At 36.4% G+C, this 16,485-nt stretch overlaps 2 protein-coding genes and 2 non-coding genes across 4 annotated transcripts; 2 read left to right on the forward strand and 2 right to left on the reverse strand.

Moving 5' to 3' along the window:
• The first annotated feature begins 2,978 nt into the window (after positions 1–2,978).
• LOC131047725 (uncharacterized) lies at positions 2,979–3,440 on the forward strand. The gene has a single exon (XM_057981524.2). The coding sequence runs from the start codon at positions 2,979–2,981 to the stop codon at positions 3,438–3,440; it is 462 nt and encodes a 153-aa protein (XP_057837507.2).
• A 787-nt stretch (positions 3,441–4,227) lies between these two features.
• Positions 4,228–4,300, reverse strand: TRNAA-CGC (transfer RNA alanine (anticodon CGC)). Its single transcript has one exon. It is a non-coding gene; the product is annotated as a tRNA-Ala (tRNA).
• A 99-nt stretch (positions 4,301–4,399) lies between these two features.
• On the forward strand, positions 4,400–4,472 carry TRNAA-CGC (transfer RNA alanine (anticodon CGC)). Its single transcript has one exon. It is a non-coding gene; the product is annotated as a tRNA-Ala (tRNA).
• A 9,810-nt stretch (positions 4,473–14,282) lies between these two features.
• On the reverse strand, positions 14,283–15,286 carry LOC131874786 (uncharacterized). Its single transcript, XM_059218708.1, has one exon. The coding sequence runs from the start codon at positions 15,116–15,118 to the stop codon at positions 14,633–14,635; it is 486 nt and encodes a 161-aa protein (XP_059074691.1). The 5' UTR covers positions 15,119–15,286; the 3' UTR covers positions 14,283–14,632.
• Between the last annotated feature and the right edge of the window lie 1,199 nt (positions 15,287–16,485).

Genomic DNA, 16,485 nt, shown 5'->3' on the forward strand with positions numbered 1-16,485 from the left:
GCATTGGAGAGCCTTGGGTTAGAGATTGGGAGAACCAAAGACCCAGTGAAGGAACACATTCAAATGCTCAGTCAATTACTTGAGGGTAAGCAGGTCGTGTGGATGGACGGCCCTCTGAGGTGGACGGCCTAGATGGAGGCCTTTCGGGACCACAAGCGGATGTGATCTGGCTTCTCCATTCCAGTAGCTCACCCATGTGATCTGGATATTACATACTACAGATATATGCATAGTCTTGTATAGTTTTGTTTATAGACTTCTATAGTTTTTTGGATCAGTGATCCATATGTACACACAGTTGTAATCAGTAAGATATGAGTAATGACGGTTTTTTGTATCAGTTAACTCCTTATATGCAATATATAAAAAAAGACATAATTCAAAAAGAAAACTTCAATTTATTAATGAGGGGTAAGGGATAATTATGCAAGTAGATATGAATATCTTTCTACATTTCACAAATTATTTTTTTTAAATATCAGTATGTAAAATAATGATTAACATAAAAAGGTTGTGACAAGACTTCCCTCCCCCAACTTAGGGTAAGATAAGTGTCCACACATGCGAAATGAAAGGGTAGATCTAGGGGAGTAATTTAGAAGGATCATGTAAAATATATTGTAATGAATCATAAAACAATACAATTTATGTGTATAATTGTGAAGTATGTGCAAAAATATAAAAATTACTAAATTTAACAATGATGTATATATAAGATAGGAATGAAATTACCTGCAACAGTGCACTTGGAAAGGACAAGATGCTTGCAAGATGCATGTACATACATCATTTAAAATCACACTAAGGTCATATGATGAGCTAGCAGAGAAAGTGATGGTGATTTTTTAATGATGAGAAGTAGATGATGTGGTGTCAAAATTTGAAAAGTACAAATGCAACAAGAGTTGAAGAGTTGACGTGGTAGAAAAAGTGAAGAAGTATGACACATGGATGATGACCGATGGTATTATGTTGCAAGGTGTGTTCCCTTGGTCCTGATGTTGCCCGAGTAGCACAGCGCATGGGGTTCATGACATGTATTTCTCCCACCTCCCATGGATCCTTAACTTTGACCGCTCTCCCATTCACTGACATCTCAAGCTTTTGGTCTAATGGCAACGATGATTCTAACAAATGGTATCAGAGATCCAAGTCATGTGTTTGAACCTCCTCGCTTGCGCTAGGGGGGATTGTTGCAAGGTGTGTGCCCTTGGTCCCATTGTTGCCCAAGCACTGCAGTGCATGGGATTCGTGACATGGCTTTCTCCTGCCTCTCATGGATCCTTAACTCTAGTCGCTCTCTCATTCACTGACAGCTCAAGCTTTTGGCATAACGACAACGGTGATTCCAACACATTATAGGTACTAGGTGTTCAACTTCAAGATAATAAAATCTACGGGGTAATCCCAAGAGTCCAATGTTATTACCAAATCTAATACTCCACTTGGTATCAAAAATGGTCAAATTCTAGTATCCTTTTAGGGTACCAAGGGTTAAAGAAAAGGGGTGACCTCTAAAAAATGATTAAAATAAATAGTATTTTTATCTTTTTTATCTATCACAATCTAGTGGAATTAGAGAGTGGCTTGTTAGAGATGGTAGAAGGGTATTCTAGGGATTTTTTTAATGATATATATTGCATGCCTTATTTTCCATTCCACCTCGATGTCTTATCCCATGATTGAGTTAAGTCTTGTGTGTGTCCTCATGTTGTCACATTAGTGTGCATGATAAGTGTATCATCATGGGTTGCATATGACACCTTACATGCATGTTCTTTTTAAATGGTTGGTATTACCACTTTTTTATTGGAAAAAAATTATCTACTCCACTTTTATTCTTTAATTTGCTAGTGTAAAAAAAAATAAACCAAGATAGATAATTGGTGTAACTTTCAATAATGATGCATATATTTTCTAAAAATTACCACACAATAAATAGATAACATCAAACCAATATTTGTTGAAATAATAAGTTCTATTTGTAAATGTTTATCATTAAGCTTGTGCTTCTACATTTGTTTAAGTTATTTTTAGGTTTGGAAATATTTAAATTGTGATATAGGGGTTCTTCATATGAATTGAATTCGTAAATATTTATGTTTGTTTATAAGTTTTAATGGTGTGCTATTGATAAATAGACTAATTGGATGGTCATAGTTCAAGTTCATTGTAAATAAATAATGTTTATACTATTCAACTAGTTTAATTAAACAATTCGAAGGAAATATGTATGCTTCAATACAACTAGCATAATACTTTAATGTACAAATAAACAATGGATGTGGTTTTATTTAAGTATATATAATATGAGGCAAAGTATGTTGAAGAGCTTAAGACAAAAAGTATAATAGATTAAGAATCGAACCCTACACAACTATTGATCCCTCTTTTACGTAGGTTTTGACAGCCTTAAACCACACACACTAAGCAACATATTAAGCGCAGAGAATGTCAGTCAACTCTTAAATGTTTAACACTTTTAAGCCTAAAAGTCAAAGCTTGGTGTGTGTGATTAAAGCCATCCATACTAAACCGGTGTATGAGATTAAAGCCGTCTATACTAGAACCTCCCCAAATGTTTTCTTTGAAGCCTCGCAGAATCTTGATGTCTCCACCTCATACAATGTGGACAGGCAGGATAAATTTGCAGAATTAACAGGTGGAAAAGTGGCCTCCAATGTAAACGTATCGTCCTGATTATGATAATAATACACAAGATGGCGATGCACTCTATACAATTGCCTAAAAAGGCTCAATTTTTTTGTCACTTCTTTCGAAGAAGATAGTGTCCATGTATTCCAAGCTCAAAGGATTGCAGTCCAAAATCCTTGGAATTTTTGCTGATTTGTACGTTGATATAACTTAATTTCAATGGAAAACGAGCCCACGGGCATGAAAATCTGCAATCTGAAATTTGTGCTTAGATGGGTAGCTGCTCATCTTCTCAGGTATATAATACCACCGGGAAGTTAATAATGGAGGATGGAGATCTGATGGAATTTGTGGAGCCTCTGAGAGTTGCAGAAATCATGGGAGCAAGGCATGGCTTCTTTATCTGCCGTTATGATTCCATGGAGGTCGATCAATATTTGTCTCCTCTTCCTCAACAATATCAACTGAAACCGGGCAACCTTTATTTTGAACTCCCTGTAAATAAGCTTGAATCCCGTTTGCCGGCTTCTGACATGGCTGCCTTGGCCATACAAGCCTGTGCCGCAAAGAGACAAACTGATTACGGAAAGAAGTGTAATTGTAAAATCATGGCGTTTCCCAGCAGAAATAAAGTACAATTGAGAGGAGAATTAGAAGAATTAAATTTCGGTAGAGGCTATTCAGAAAAAGTAAGCACAGAAGTATATCTGCAGTACCTAACGCCTATGAGCCGAAAGGCGTGGCAATCGAGGCTGCCCACTATACCAGAGGGCTTGGCTTGTTGATTTCACTATCAAACGTTTCAATGTAGGACAATAAATAAGCCCAATGAGGATAATCTGTGTGATTTTATTTTTTCATGGTTGCAATCATATTTAGCAATTCAATTATTCTTGTTTTTAATTAATGATGAATTATTGAGAGTGATTTGAAATATTGAACAAAAAATTTATACACAGTTTTATTTAAAAGTTTTTAATCAGAATTCATGGACTGTAGAAAACTCTTATCATCAATAAATAATCTATTATTTTTGTCTATATGAATTTATAAATTAGATTGTTTTTAATTATAATTATGATATTAATATTAGAATTGAAACAAAAACAGATCTGTTTGAATAATCATTATATTTAGGTGACGTTCATAACCAAGAAGTATCAAGACTTCTCAGAGGGCATGAATCAGTTAATAAAAATGTTATGCTAGTTTAGTTCATTTTGTGATTCGATTATAAATTTATGTTAGTAGAGAAGATATAAAATATGAAATTATCATTTAATTGTTTGATCGTTTATCTACATTCATCAGCTAAATAGAACACTCTCCGCCCCCAGCGATTACAAATAACAGTGCAGTGCTTCAGATGCAAACTGTTGAAAACTTCAGATTTCAGTGTTTAATTGTTTCCAATGTAGAATCCTGTAAATGATCTTTCCGAAAGCAAAATTTACGCGGGCCATAAAAAAATAAACCAGCAATACCTAGACAATCAAATGAAGCAAAACATATACATATGCGATAGATGTTGTAAGTGTCATAAAACCTGAATAAACTACTTTTTTTCAACAATGGAGGTGCGGGGAATCGAACCCCGTGCCTCTCGCATGCGAAGCGAGCGCTCTACCATATGAGCTACACCCCCAGTTAAAAGCTCTGTCGAATATTTACATCCTCCTTTTATCCATTTGAATCTTAAATTTCTATTCTTCGATTTATGAAAAAAAAAGTTATAACGTCATCTGGGGGTGTAGCTCATATGGTAGAGCGCTCGCTTCGCATGCGAGAGGCACGGGGTTCGATTCCCCGCACCTCCAAAGTAAATAACGTTTGTTATTTGACTTTCAACATCTACGCATATAATTGGTTGTATTAATTTTGTAGATATTGTTGGATTGTTTTAGCTGGTTTATGATGTGATATGGTTTTTTATGTTTTCTTTATATAGTTTTCCTTTCAGTTGTGTTCAATAATTTAAGAAAAATCTCATCTCATCAATATTATTCATATGTATTTGAGCAAGAGTCAACACAAAGGAAATCTATGAGATTTGAGATAGAGACACCTTAAGATCATATTAGTTGATGAATATAAAGTTTCTTATCTAAGAAGGCAAACAAGTGGTGAAGTCTCTTATCTGAGGGAAACATGATTAGTTTCTACAAAATAAAAATTAAAAAAGAAATCTTAGATAAGTTTTATATTTAATCCAACTTAAGCATACTAACAAAATGATCATTGAACATAAAGTATTCAATCCATTTACAAACATTATCAAAATTGCTTTAACAAAACATATAATATATTCATATTTCATAAATTACTTTTCATACTTCAAAAAAATGATTTGAAGTCTTACGATGAAATCACCAATTATATTCTTTTCCAATAGACAACTTTAACACCAATCGTATCTAAATAGTACCATCACATATACATGTTTTTTATTATTATATGATATGTATTCGTTGAAAGCGAAAAAAAAACTCTTTTAAAATATTAATGATGGGCCTTTAACAGAGGTCTCACCCCTTCCAACAAAAACCTTGTGAGTTCTCATGGTAACATTTGTGATAAAGCATTGCCCTACACATTATTAGCACTGCTTTCTCTCAGAAGTAATGCTCACAACTATGCAAATAAATCAAGCAATGTTAAATTATGTAGATGGAGCATGATTTGAAGTATTGGTGAAAAAATTGATTACATAATTAAATTTAAAAATTAAATTATAAAAATTAGATACGTCTAATGTTGACAAACCCTAATTCATGGCGAAGTTGAGAAACAACATTATAATTCTAATTTAAAAAGACTTTACAATTGTCTAAAACAGAGTATATCATCTGTGTAAAACTAAAGAAACTTAAGTTCAATTTTGTCCAAAAGAGTACTGGCTATTTGTAATTCTAGATCCCGCAACGAGACTTGTACAAACACCATCGATCGTTCAACTGGGGATTCCCAAAATACTAGACTTATCCGCAGTCTAATCTCACTAATAATTGGGAATTCTTGCAACCTCAAAACAGGATATATCTGCTCAGAAATACTGATTATGGCAGAGAATGGCTCCTCCGCGTTTTAATGGCCGCAAACGGGTTCTCCTGGGCAATTCTCCCTCATAAAGCATGCGAAGGCGCTTAATAATTTGCCGATTTGGAGTAGTCTCAGAAATCAAAGGCTTCGGGAACTGGGCTGAGCTTCATTTTCCACAAGTCCCTGAAATCCCCAACTGTGGTTCCTCTGAATGATGGGGATTCCTTCAAATGATTGAACCCTTCCATGTTATACTCCACCTTGGGCTTTATTTTACAACGCCGGCACTTTCTGCGGTTGTTCTTGATCTGCTTTCATTGCAGTGCAGAAGCTGCTTTTACGGCCATGGCAGCCATTTCTGAGGAAGGCAGGGGATTTTGCATTTTTTCCCGAGGCGGAAGAAAATAGAGGTGACCCACTTGCAATTGATGCTCTGCACAAAGGGGGATCAAATACTGATCAAAATCCATGGAATCCGAATGGGATACCAAAAAATCTGGTCTTTCTCTCAAAATTTCTGCTACTTTTACAGACTCCAAAAATTCCTTTAGCCCGCCATCATCAAATATCAGCTTGGCGGTCGGGTGAGTTACTTGGCAAGAAAAACAGCTGCCCATCAAATAAAATTCGTAGATGTAATCAATAAAAAGTGTGGTCTGGTATGCACCCTTCCCCCTGGACAAGATTTATAATAGAGGATGAACTGAATCTGCTACCGATCCATATACTGACGTAAACGAAATCGTAACTGATTCTAGAAAGTTAAATTGCTGGACAAGCTACCTCAGAACTGTTCTGGTTTTAAATATTAGAAAAACCCTACACGAGATCGGCTTATAGAAGAATAAGGAGGAAGAAGAATGTTGGAAGTTGAAGTCCAACGTATTTTTTTCTTGTTTGTCGCTAAAACTTTTGGCTATTCATATTCTCTTTGCGAGCTCTTTAAGAGCCGATTGTAATTCATTTCTGAAGGTTAATTGTTGGAGCTGATTGCAGCTGTGTGTGTAAAACCAAATTGGTGATTAATAAATGAATCCCTTGCTTCAAGTGTGGATGTAGGCAATTGTTGAACCACGATAAAATCTGTGTGTCTCTTTGTTTGTGTTGTGTGTTGTTAATTTTGTTTATCTGTTGTTTTCAATTCGATTTATTCATCCTAACAATTGATATCAGAGCGAGGTTAGATCGTTGTTTAGATTTTGGTGTTTGAATTTCCAGAATCATGGAAGAATCGAAGATAAAGAAGTTCTCCAATCAGAGCTTCGGATTATGGAAAGTGCAAATGGAGTCTTTGCTGATAAAGCAAGACCTTTCACTCATGCTTGAAGGGAAAGCAAAGAAACCAGCTGGGATGGCTGATGAAGATTGGGAAAAATTGGACAAGAAGGCGAGAGTGACAATTTTTCTCTCGTTGTCCAATAATATTATCTTCAATGTCACAGGTGATGCAACAACAAAAGAAGTATGGGATAGACTCTCAGCCATGTATGAAATGGCTTCGACTGCAAATAAAGTTTTTTTTATGAAGCGCTTGTACAAACTGAAAATGAAGGAAGGTTGTGCTATGGCAAACCACATCAATGAATTCAATACATTGATTAGTCAAGCGACTTCGGTAGGGATGACACAAGATGATGAAAACAAGGTTGTTTTGCTGTTATGTTCTTTACCAAGCAGCTGGGATGGTGTTGTAACAGCAGTTAGCACATCTATATCTGGTAAAAATAAGTTAGTTTTTAATGATGTAGCAGCTACTCTTCTCAGCGAGGATTTGAGAAGAAAGAATGATGAACCTTCATCCGGTGAAGCCTTAACGGTGGTCAGCACCGATAATAGAGGTAGAAGTCATAATAGAGGCAAAAATAATTACCATAGACATTCGAAATCAGCAAAGAGATCGAAGTCTAGAAACAAAAATGGTGAATGTTGGTTTTGTGGCAAAGCTGGTCATGTGAAAAAGGATTACAGAAATTTCAAAAGAGCACAAGAGAGAGTGCGGGACAGCGAAGCAAATACAGTTTATGATAAAGATGATAGTATTTTAATCCTTTCAACAACCGACACTACTCTGGATTCATGGGTGCTTGATTCCGGTGCCTCCTATCATGCTACCTCATGTCTTGAAGCATTCATTAACTACCATGAAGATCAATTTGGCAATGTTTTTTTAGGAGATAACAAAGCTTGTGAAATTACAAGCAAAGGGGATGTATCGCTGCCATTAGAAGGTGGTAAAACATGGCTGCTCAAAGATGTTCGCCATGTCCCAAAATTGAACCGGAATTTGATATCCGTTGGACAGCTCTTTGGTCAAGGTCTTAATGTTAATTTTCTCCCTAATACATGGAAAGTAACACATGGTACCATGTTGATTCCAAATGGTAACAAAGTGGGAAGCCTATACATATTTAAGACTCATGGTGAAGTGGGAGCTGCAATGGTGATTGAGGACAGCAAAGCGGATCTTTGGCATCAAAGACTTGGGCACATTAGCAAGAAAGGTCTACATGTTATGCATACAAGAAATCAGCTACCGGGCCTCAAGCTTGTGGACTTAGCCTTTTGTGAACATTGTCTTTATGGTAAACAAAAGAGAGTCAGTTTTCTGAAAGGTGGGTGTGACACAAAGACAACACCGCTGGAGCTTGTATACTCGGATGTTTTTGGACCGACCGAGGTAACCTCCATTGGAGGAGCTAACTATTTTGTAACATTTCTTGATGATTGTACAAGAAAAGTATGGATTTATATGCTTTCTAGGAAATCTGAAGTGTTTTCAAAATTTAAAATTTTCAAAGTTTTAGTTGAAAATCAGATTGGGAATAGGATTAAATGCTTACAAACCGATAACAGTGGGGAATTTTGTTCACATGAATTTGATGATTTTTGTGCTGATAATGGGATTAGAAGAATCAAGGTTGTTCCTTTCACTTCTCAAGAAAACGGTGCGGCCGAGAGGATGAATAGAACAATCCTTGAGAAGGCACGATGTATGTTGTCTAATGCAGGTTTAGGCAAAGAATTTTGGGCAGAAGCGTATAACACAGCAGTATATTTAATTAACCGAAGTCCATCATGTAAATTGGATTTTGGTATTCCGGAAGAGGAATGGCAAGGGAAGAGGATTTCATATTTGCATCTTCATGTGTTTGGATGCGAAGCCTTCTCGCATATACCTAAGGAAAAGCGAACGAAATTGGGTCCAAAGTTGCTGAAATGTATCTTTGTGGGGTATGGAGAAGAGCAGTTTGGTTTCAGATTGTGGGATCCAGTTCACAAAAAGATTGTTCGTAGCAAGGATGTAGTTTTCCATGAAACCTCCTTTCTCGCACTACACGATGCAAGTAAATCAGAGACAGATTATGTCCCTATGTCTCTATTTCAAAATTCGACTACCAGCACTCTGCCTCTGGTCTCTCATTCAATGGGAGCTCCTATGACATCTACATCGGTTGAATACAATTCTTAGACTGAGAATGATGAAGAAAGTGTTGATAACGTTTGGTCTTCATTTAATTCAGAATTTGGGGGTTTGCAGAACAGAGCACGTCCTCTTCAAACTAACACTCATTTGGAAGAACATCCATGTGGTGAGAACCTTGGCTCACATCAACACCACTTTGTTGGATATTCTCCACCACCTCCTGCACATTTAGCTTCACAACCCCCCCCCCCATTTCTCATGGCATGATAAAAACTCTGCCCACCCACCTCCACGACAGCCTCCCCAAGCATCTGCCTCCCCTCACTCCTTGTGTGAGCTCCCCGCAACTTCCTCCCACTCCTCGCGTGACCCGCACTCCCTACAGACTCCCCGCGACCCCCCAGCAGCTCCCTCTCCTTCTCTGCAGGCCCACTCCTGAGCGCTCCCTACCTGCAGATCACTCCACGGGGCCCCTGCAGACTTCTCCTCTGCAGTCCCACCATGGAGGATGCCACCACGGCTCCCCACTCGCTACACTCCCGACAAGACAAGGTCGTGGACAATGCAGTCGTGTCACCCAGCTCCCTGCACACACGCAGAACGCAGGCAGTGCAAAATACTGCTGCGAGTCCCTTCTCCCGTGACGAGCCTGCATTAAACAAGGACAAAAATCCACAGATCAGTAAAACTACCAAGCAAATTAAAAATGGGAGAGATGTTAGCTTGCATGAACAGGGATCACAAAAATTGAATGACTCTACTATTGAAACAGAGAGTCAATTGAGAAAATCAACCAGACAAAGGCAACCTCTTGCAAAATTTTATGTTTATGACTTATTGTTTTGTGAAGAGGTTGAACCTTCTTTGCTCATCTCTGATCAAACAGAGCCTGCAACATACAAAGAGGCTTGTAAAAATGCAGACCGTGATAACTGGCATGCTGCAATGTGCGAAGAAATGGACGCACTAGTGAGAAATCAGACATGGGATTTGGTGCCACTTCCGCCTGACAGAAAGGCATTAAGAAATAAATGGGTGTATAAACTAAAAGATGAAACCAATGGTCACAAAAGATTTTGAGCAAGACTGGTTGTAAAGGGATATGCTCAGCAGCAAGACCTCGACTTCAAAGAAATTTTCTCGCTAGTAGTTAAAATGACTACCATCCGAGCAGTATTAGGATTAGTTGTAGCTTGGGATCTTGAACTTGAACAACTAGATGTGAAGACGACTTTTCTCCATGGCAACCTTGATGAGGAATTATTTATGCATCAGCCGAAAGGGTTCATTAAAAGGGGCAAGAACACCTTTATTGCAGATTGAAACATAGTTTGTATGGGCTTAAGCAAGCCCCTCGGCAATGGTATCTTAAATTTGACAAATTCATGATTGATCACAAGTTTATTCGTAGCGAGTCTGATCCTTGTATCTATTACAAGAAGCTTCCTAATGGCGAATTTGTCATTCTTCTCCTTTATGTGGATGATATGTTAGTGGTCGGCACAAGCATGAGGATTGTGAATGAACTTAAGACTCATTTAGCAAAGGAATTTGCCATGAAAGATTTAGGGGCAGCAAGGAAGATCCTAGGAATGATTATTTTTAGGGATAGAAAAAAGAGAGAACTCGAACTATCTCAGCAAGACTACATTAAAAAAGTCTTGGACAGATTTGGTATGGCGGATGCTAAGTCTGTTTGTGTACCCTTAGCCTCTCATTTTTCAGTTGTCTTCTCAATTGTGTCCTAAAACACAAGAAGATAAGGAGTTTATGGATAAAATTCCATACAAATCTGCAGTTGGAAGCCTCATGTATGCTATGGTGTCTACTCGACCAAATATTGCTCATGTCGCGGGATTGGTGAGCAGATTTATGGCTAATCTAGGCAAATCACATTGGGAGGCAGTTAAGTACATCTTGAGATATCTCAAAGGTACTTCTGATTTTTGTTTATGGTTTGGAAAGGACAAGGCAGTTTTGCAAGGGTTTATCGATTCTGATTTTGCCAGTGACTTAGACAAAAGAAAGTCTACTTCTGGTTATGCTTTCACATTTGTTAGGGCAATGATTAGTTGGGCTTCAAAATTGCAACATACAGTTGCTCAATCAACCACGGAATTAGAATACATAGCTCTTTCTAAGGGAGCAAAAGAGATGGTATGGCTGCAACTCTTGTTCAACGAGTTGGGTTTGAAGCAATCAGATTTTGCTTTGTTTTGTGATAACAGCAGTGCAATTTTTATGACTAAACATCAGACATCCCAGCCACGGTCAAAACATGTTGATGTTCGTAGTCATTATGTTCGCCATATGGTCGAAGAAGGCAAGTTTCATGTAGATAAGATTCACACCGACCTGAATCCAGCTGATGTGCTCACTAAAGTGGTTAAGTGGGAGAAGTTCAATTTCTGTCGAGCTTCTCTCGGCCTTTCCAATAACTGATAGCAGAACTGAGTGGGGGAATCTACTTGTTGCAGCAGTTCGTTGGCCTTCAGTGGGAGATTGTTGGAAGTTGAAGTCCAACGGACTCCTTCCTTGTTTGCTGCCAAAACTCTTGGCTATTCACATTCTCTTTGCAAGCTCTTTAAGAGCTGATTGTAATTCATTTCTAAAGGTTAATTGTTGGAGCCGATTGCAGCTGTGTGTGTAAAATTAAATTGGTGATTAATAAATGATTCCCCTGCTTCAAGTGTGGATGTAGGCAATTGCTGAACCACGATAAAATCCGTGTGTCTCTTTGTTTATGTTATGTGTTGTTAATTATGTTTATCTGTTGTTTTCAATTTGATTTCTTCATCCTAACAAAGAAGTCATGATCCAATTTTAATCGGAATTATCGAAGTCGAAGTTTCTATTAATTATAAAATAAATTAATACACATATTCATGTCCAGTCAAAGGGACATTTTAATGAATCTATTTATTCTGATTGATAGTGTTGTTATTGTCTTCAGTGAGAGACTTCTTTTGAAGAAAAGTTTTATAAAGAATTTTGAGATCGGGAATGTTTTCAAGTCATTTTTAGTGTTTGTTCAATGTATTCTTGTAGAAGAGAAGTTTTTAATATTTTATTGTTTGTGGATAAAATGTGAAATGATGGCATTGTTATTGTTTCAAAGTGACAAGTTATTTTCAGAAAAAGTTTACTAAAGAAATTTAAAGATAAGTAAATGAATCTTGTCATTTTGTTGTCTATATTATGGATTATGTAGAGAGAAGCTTCTTCTAAATTTCATTGTTCTTATAGGTTTTGTGAGTTTATATGAATCAAGTAATTTTATTAGTAAATTAATAATATATTTTTATAAATAATAAAACAGAGGATGGGGTTACTTATTAGGGCATAGTGTCATGGTAAAGTCACTTCTTTGGTGAGGTGGTCACCAATGTTCAAACCCTCGCTAGGCCACTAAGCTCACACACCTTATACCTTCACTAGGCTAATGTGCTCAGAAGATATGTGCCTTCACTCTATAGTTGTGCTTGTAGGTTGTGGGCCTTCATTGGGCATTGAGCTCATAGGTTTGGACAAGTGAAGTGTGTTAATGGGGAAAGATGTGCCCCCAACCCAAAAGTGGCCTAAGAGGGAAGAGATCCTCCGTAAGTGGTCTCTTTGGATCTAAACCAGGCTAAAAGATCGGGTGTATTGAAAAAAATAGAAGACAAGGTTTAAAATAATTTTCATACTTTAATTTATAAATTTAACTAAAAATTAATTGTATTTAAATTAAAAACTTATTTTACTTAGAGACGAAATATTATATTTGAATAAGATTTAAATGAATTCTTTCAAAGACATTTTATTAGTATTACGGATATAGTGTTTGAAACAATATTTATTTTTGTTGATGGACAATTGTATCACTCTACTTAAAAAGTTAGTATGCATATTAGTGTGAATACATATACATGTGTTCTCTACCTTTTAAGTTCTACCTTAAGGAACATCTTAAAGGACTTGACAAATCAAAGAGAGTTTAAAGTCATTACAAATTAAATATGAGATAAAAAAAATATGTATCATGAACATTTATTATTTCTATTAAGACTTAAATTTGATGACTGTATGGTTGTACTTATACAATTTCACAAAAATGTACACATGAATTTGAAGTAAGACAAATGAAAAGTAAGATTTTTCACATGCCATTGCAAATGTTACTATGCTATAAAAAAGGAAAAACTTTCTTCTAATTTCTTAAAAGTATGACTAAATTTAAAAAATATACTAAAATAAGATGATTATTGCACATGGGTAAGTCACTGTCAACTAAAAATAAACTTCTCCATACTTTCCTTCGTTCTCGACACTGGCGTTGCCTCGAGTGTAGGACCCACTTAAGAAAAAGCGAAATCGTAATTGAGAAGGGATAGTGGACGACCTTATTATTATACCCACTCAAAATAGTTGGCCGGGGCCCCTGGTTAACGTGCCCTACGTTTTGTCAGCTAGTAGACAAAAAATCTCGGAAACTTCCACAAGAATATCCCACGAACGACACTTGGGTTGAGCAGGTCACAACAAATATGATTCCAGTCAAAGCGCATTTTCTCCTTATTTAAACATAAACAAGTGACAGAAACATGCAAAACGAATGATTTGGAGAGTCATGAATGATACCTAGTGCTTTCTCCTTCCATGAAATCATGGAATACGTAGCCTATGATGAAACCATTGCAATTATATTCCCTTCCAGAAACTGTTCGGTGGGCACCTTTAAGACCACTTGTATCTAAATAGTACCATCACATCTACAAGTTTATTATTATTGTATAGTATGTATTCAATGGCAAATCTCTTCTTAAAATAGGTAGGAACTTGCAGTAGGTCTTTAATGGTTGTCTCACCCTTTACCCAACAGCAACCTTAAGGGTTCTCACACTAACATTTGTGATAAAGCATTGCCTAACACATTATTAGCATGGGTTATAACTGCTTTCTTTCATAAGTGATGCGATGCCCACAACTATAACTTCATGGGAAACTATCCATAAACCTCTCGCTATTTGTAGACTATTTGTTAGGGTGGAAGCATGATTCCAAACATCAATTTAAAAATTTCACACACGATCTAATCAAACTGTAAAAAATTAATACGTTTAATTGACAGAAGATTTACAACCAACTACAAACCCACAGAAATGAATTATAAAACATTGCGAAGTTGAGAAACAACATTATAATTCGACCTTAATAGAACTTTACGACCGTCTAAAACAGAGTATATCTTCTGTGTAAAACTGAAGAAATTTAAGCTCAATTTTGTCCGAAAGAATGCTGGCTATTTGTTATTTTAGATCCCGCAAGAAGTCTTGTGTCAACACCATCGATCGTTCAACTGGGAATTCCCGCAAAACTAAACTTAACCGCAGTCTAACCTCACCAATAATTGGGAATTCTTGCAACCTCAAACAACGGGATATCTGCTCAAGAATGCTGATTATGGCATAGAATGCCTCTTACACGGTTTAATGGCTGGAGACGCATAAAGTAATTCGCCGATTCGGGGTAGTATCAGTAATCAAAGGCTTCCGGTACTGGGCTGAGCTTCATTTTCCACAAGTCCCTGAAATCCCCAACCGTGGTTCCTCTGAATGATGGGGATTCCTTCAAATGATTGAATCCTTCCATGTTATGCTCCACCTCAGGCTTTATTTTACTGCGCCGGCACATTCTGCGGCTATTCTTCTTGTGCTTTTGTTGCAGTGCAGCAGCAGCTTTTACGGCCATGGTAGCCATTTCTGAAGAGGGCAGGGGATTTTGCAATTTTTCCCGAGGCAGAAGAAAATAGAGGTGACCCACTTGCAATTGATTCTCTAAAGAAAGAGCGATCAAATACTGATCAAAATCCATAGAATCAGAATGGGATACGAAAAAATCTGGTCTCTCTCTCAAAACTTCTGCTACTTTTACAGGCTCCGAAAATTCCTTTAGCCCGCCATCATCTAATATCAGCTTGGCGGTCGGGTGAGTTACTTGGCAAGAAAAACAGATGCCCATCAAATAAAATTCGTAGATGTAATCAATAAAAAGTGTGTTCTGGTGTGCATCCTTCCCCCTGGACAAGATTTATAACAGAGGATGAACTGAATCTGCGACCGATCCATGTACTGACGTAAGCGATATCGTAATTGAGTCTAGAAAGTTAAATTCCTGGACAAGCTACCTCAGAACTGTTCTAGTTTTAAATATTAGAAAAAACCTACACGAGATCGGCTTATAGAAGAAGAAAAAGAAAGAAGAAGTCGTGATCCAATTTTTAATCGGAATTACCGAAGTCGAAGTTTCTATTAATTATAAAATAAATTAATACACATATTCACGTCAAGTCAAAGGGACGTTTTAATGAGATGTAATCAATAAAAGTGTCAAATCAAAAAAACTCGTAGATGTAATCAATAAAAGTGTGGTCTGCACTGTGTGCCCCCTTCCCCCTAGTCAAGATTTATAACAGAGGATGAACTGAATCTGCTTTCAACGGTCAATAAGTATGACCGATCCATGTACTGACGTAAGCGAAATCGTAATTGAATCTAGAAAGTTAAATTGCGGGACAAGCTACCTCAGAACTGTTCTGGTTTTGAAAATTAGAAAAGCCCTACACGAGAATCGGCTTATATGGAAACGCAAGATCCAATTTTGAATCAAAATTAACAGAGTCGAAGTCAAACGGATATTTTTATTAACAGCTGAGTCAGTTTCTATTAATTATAAACTAGCACTTATACCAGAAAGAGGTGCAAGATTACGTCGATAGAGAATTATATAAATTAATATATACGAAAGTATAATTTTATATGTGCATAGAAAATATATTAATTTAATTTACTTATGTAGCAGTTTTTATTTTTTTGTATACAATTTTGAAATACAGTCTTAATTTTAGGTTCTTTACGAAATTTACACCAAGATTGTATTGGAGATGTAATGGTTATGTTGATTTTCTAAAGAATAACACTTTATGTGTAGATTTGTTTGTATAATTTGATATTGTTTTCTCAATCTAATCTTTTAGATATAATTAAAATAATTAATAAATTTTATTAAATATTCTTAATAGTTGCAATATTACTTATTTTAGAATCCTTCACAAAATCACATAAAAATGCTGCACAAAATCACATAAAAATAGCATTTTGATATTTGAAAATTCAAAACTAGAAATATCACATTGTTAAGAATTTAAAAATAAAATGTCTTATTAATTTTATATTATTTATATCATTTTTTTTTATAGCTAGAGCATCTATGGCTAAGTAGACAACCATCAAAATCAATATTAACAACCATTAACCACAATTATCTAGTTGACAATAATAACCATGATTATTTGATTTGAAATAATGGACAAAATGTCCTTAAATGAA

Source organism: Cryptomeria japonica, chromosome 4 (assembly GCF_030272615.1).
Source record: "Cryptomeria japonica chromosome 4, Sugi_1.0, whole genome shotgun sequence".
Taxonomy (NCBI): domain Eukaryota; kingdom Viridiplantae; phylum Streptophyta; class Pinopsida; order Cupressales; family Cupressaceae; genus Cryptomeria; species Cryptomeria japonica.

Coding starts and splice junctions, on each gene's coding strand:
- LOC131874786 (XM_059218708.1), bottom strand. CDS start 15,118: ATGGGCATCTGTTTTTCTTGCCAAGTAACTCACCCGACCGCCAAGCTG.
- LOC131047725 (XM_057981524.2), top strand. CDS start 2,979: ATGGAGGATGGAGATCTGATGGAATTTGTGGAGCCTCTGAGAGTTGCA.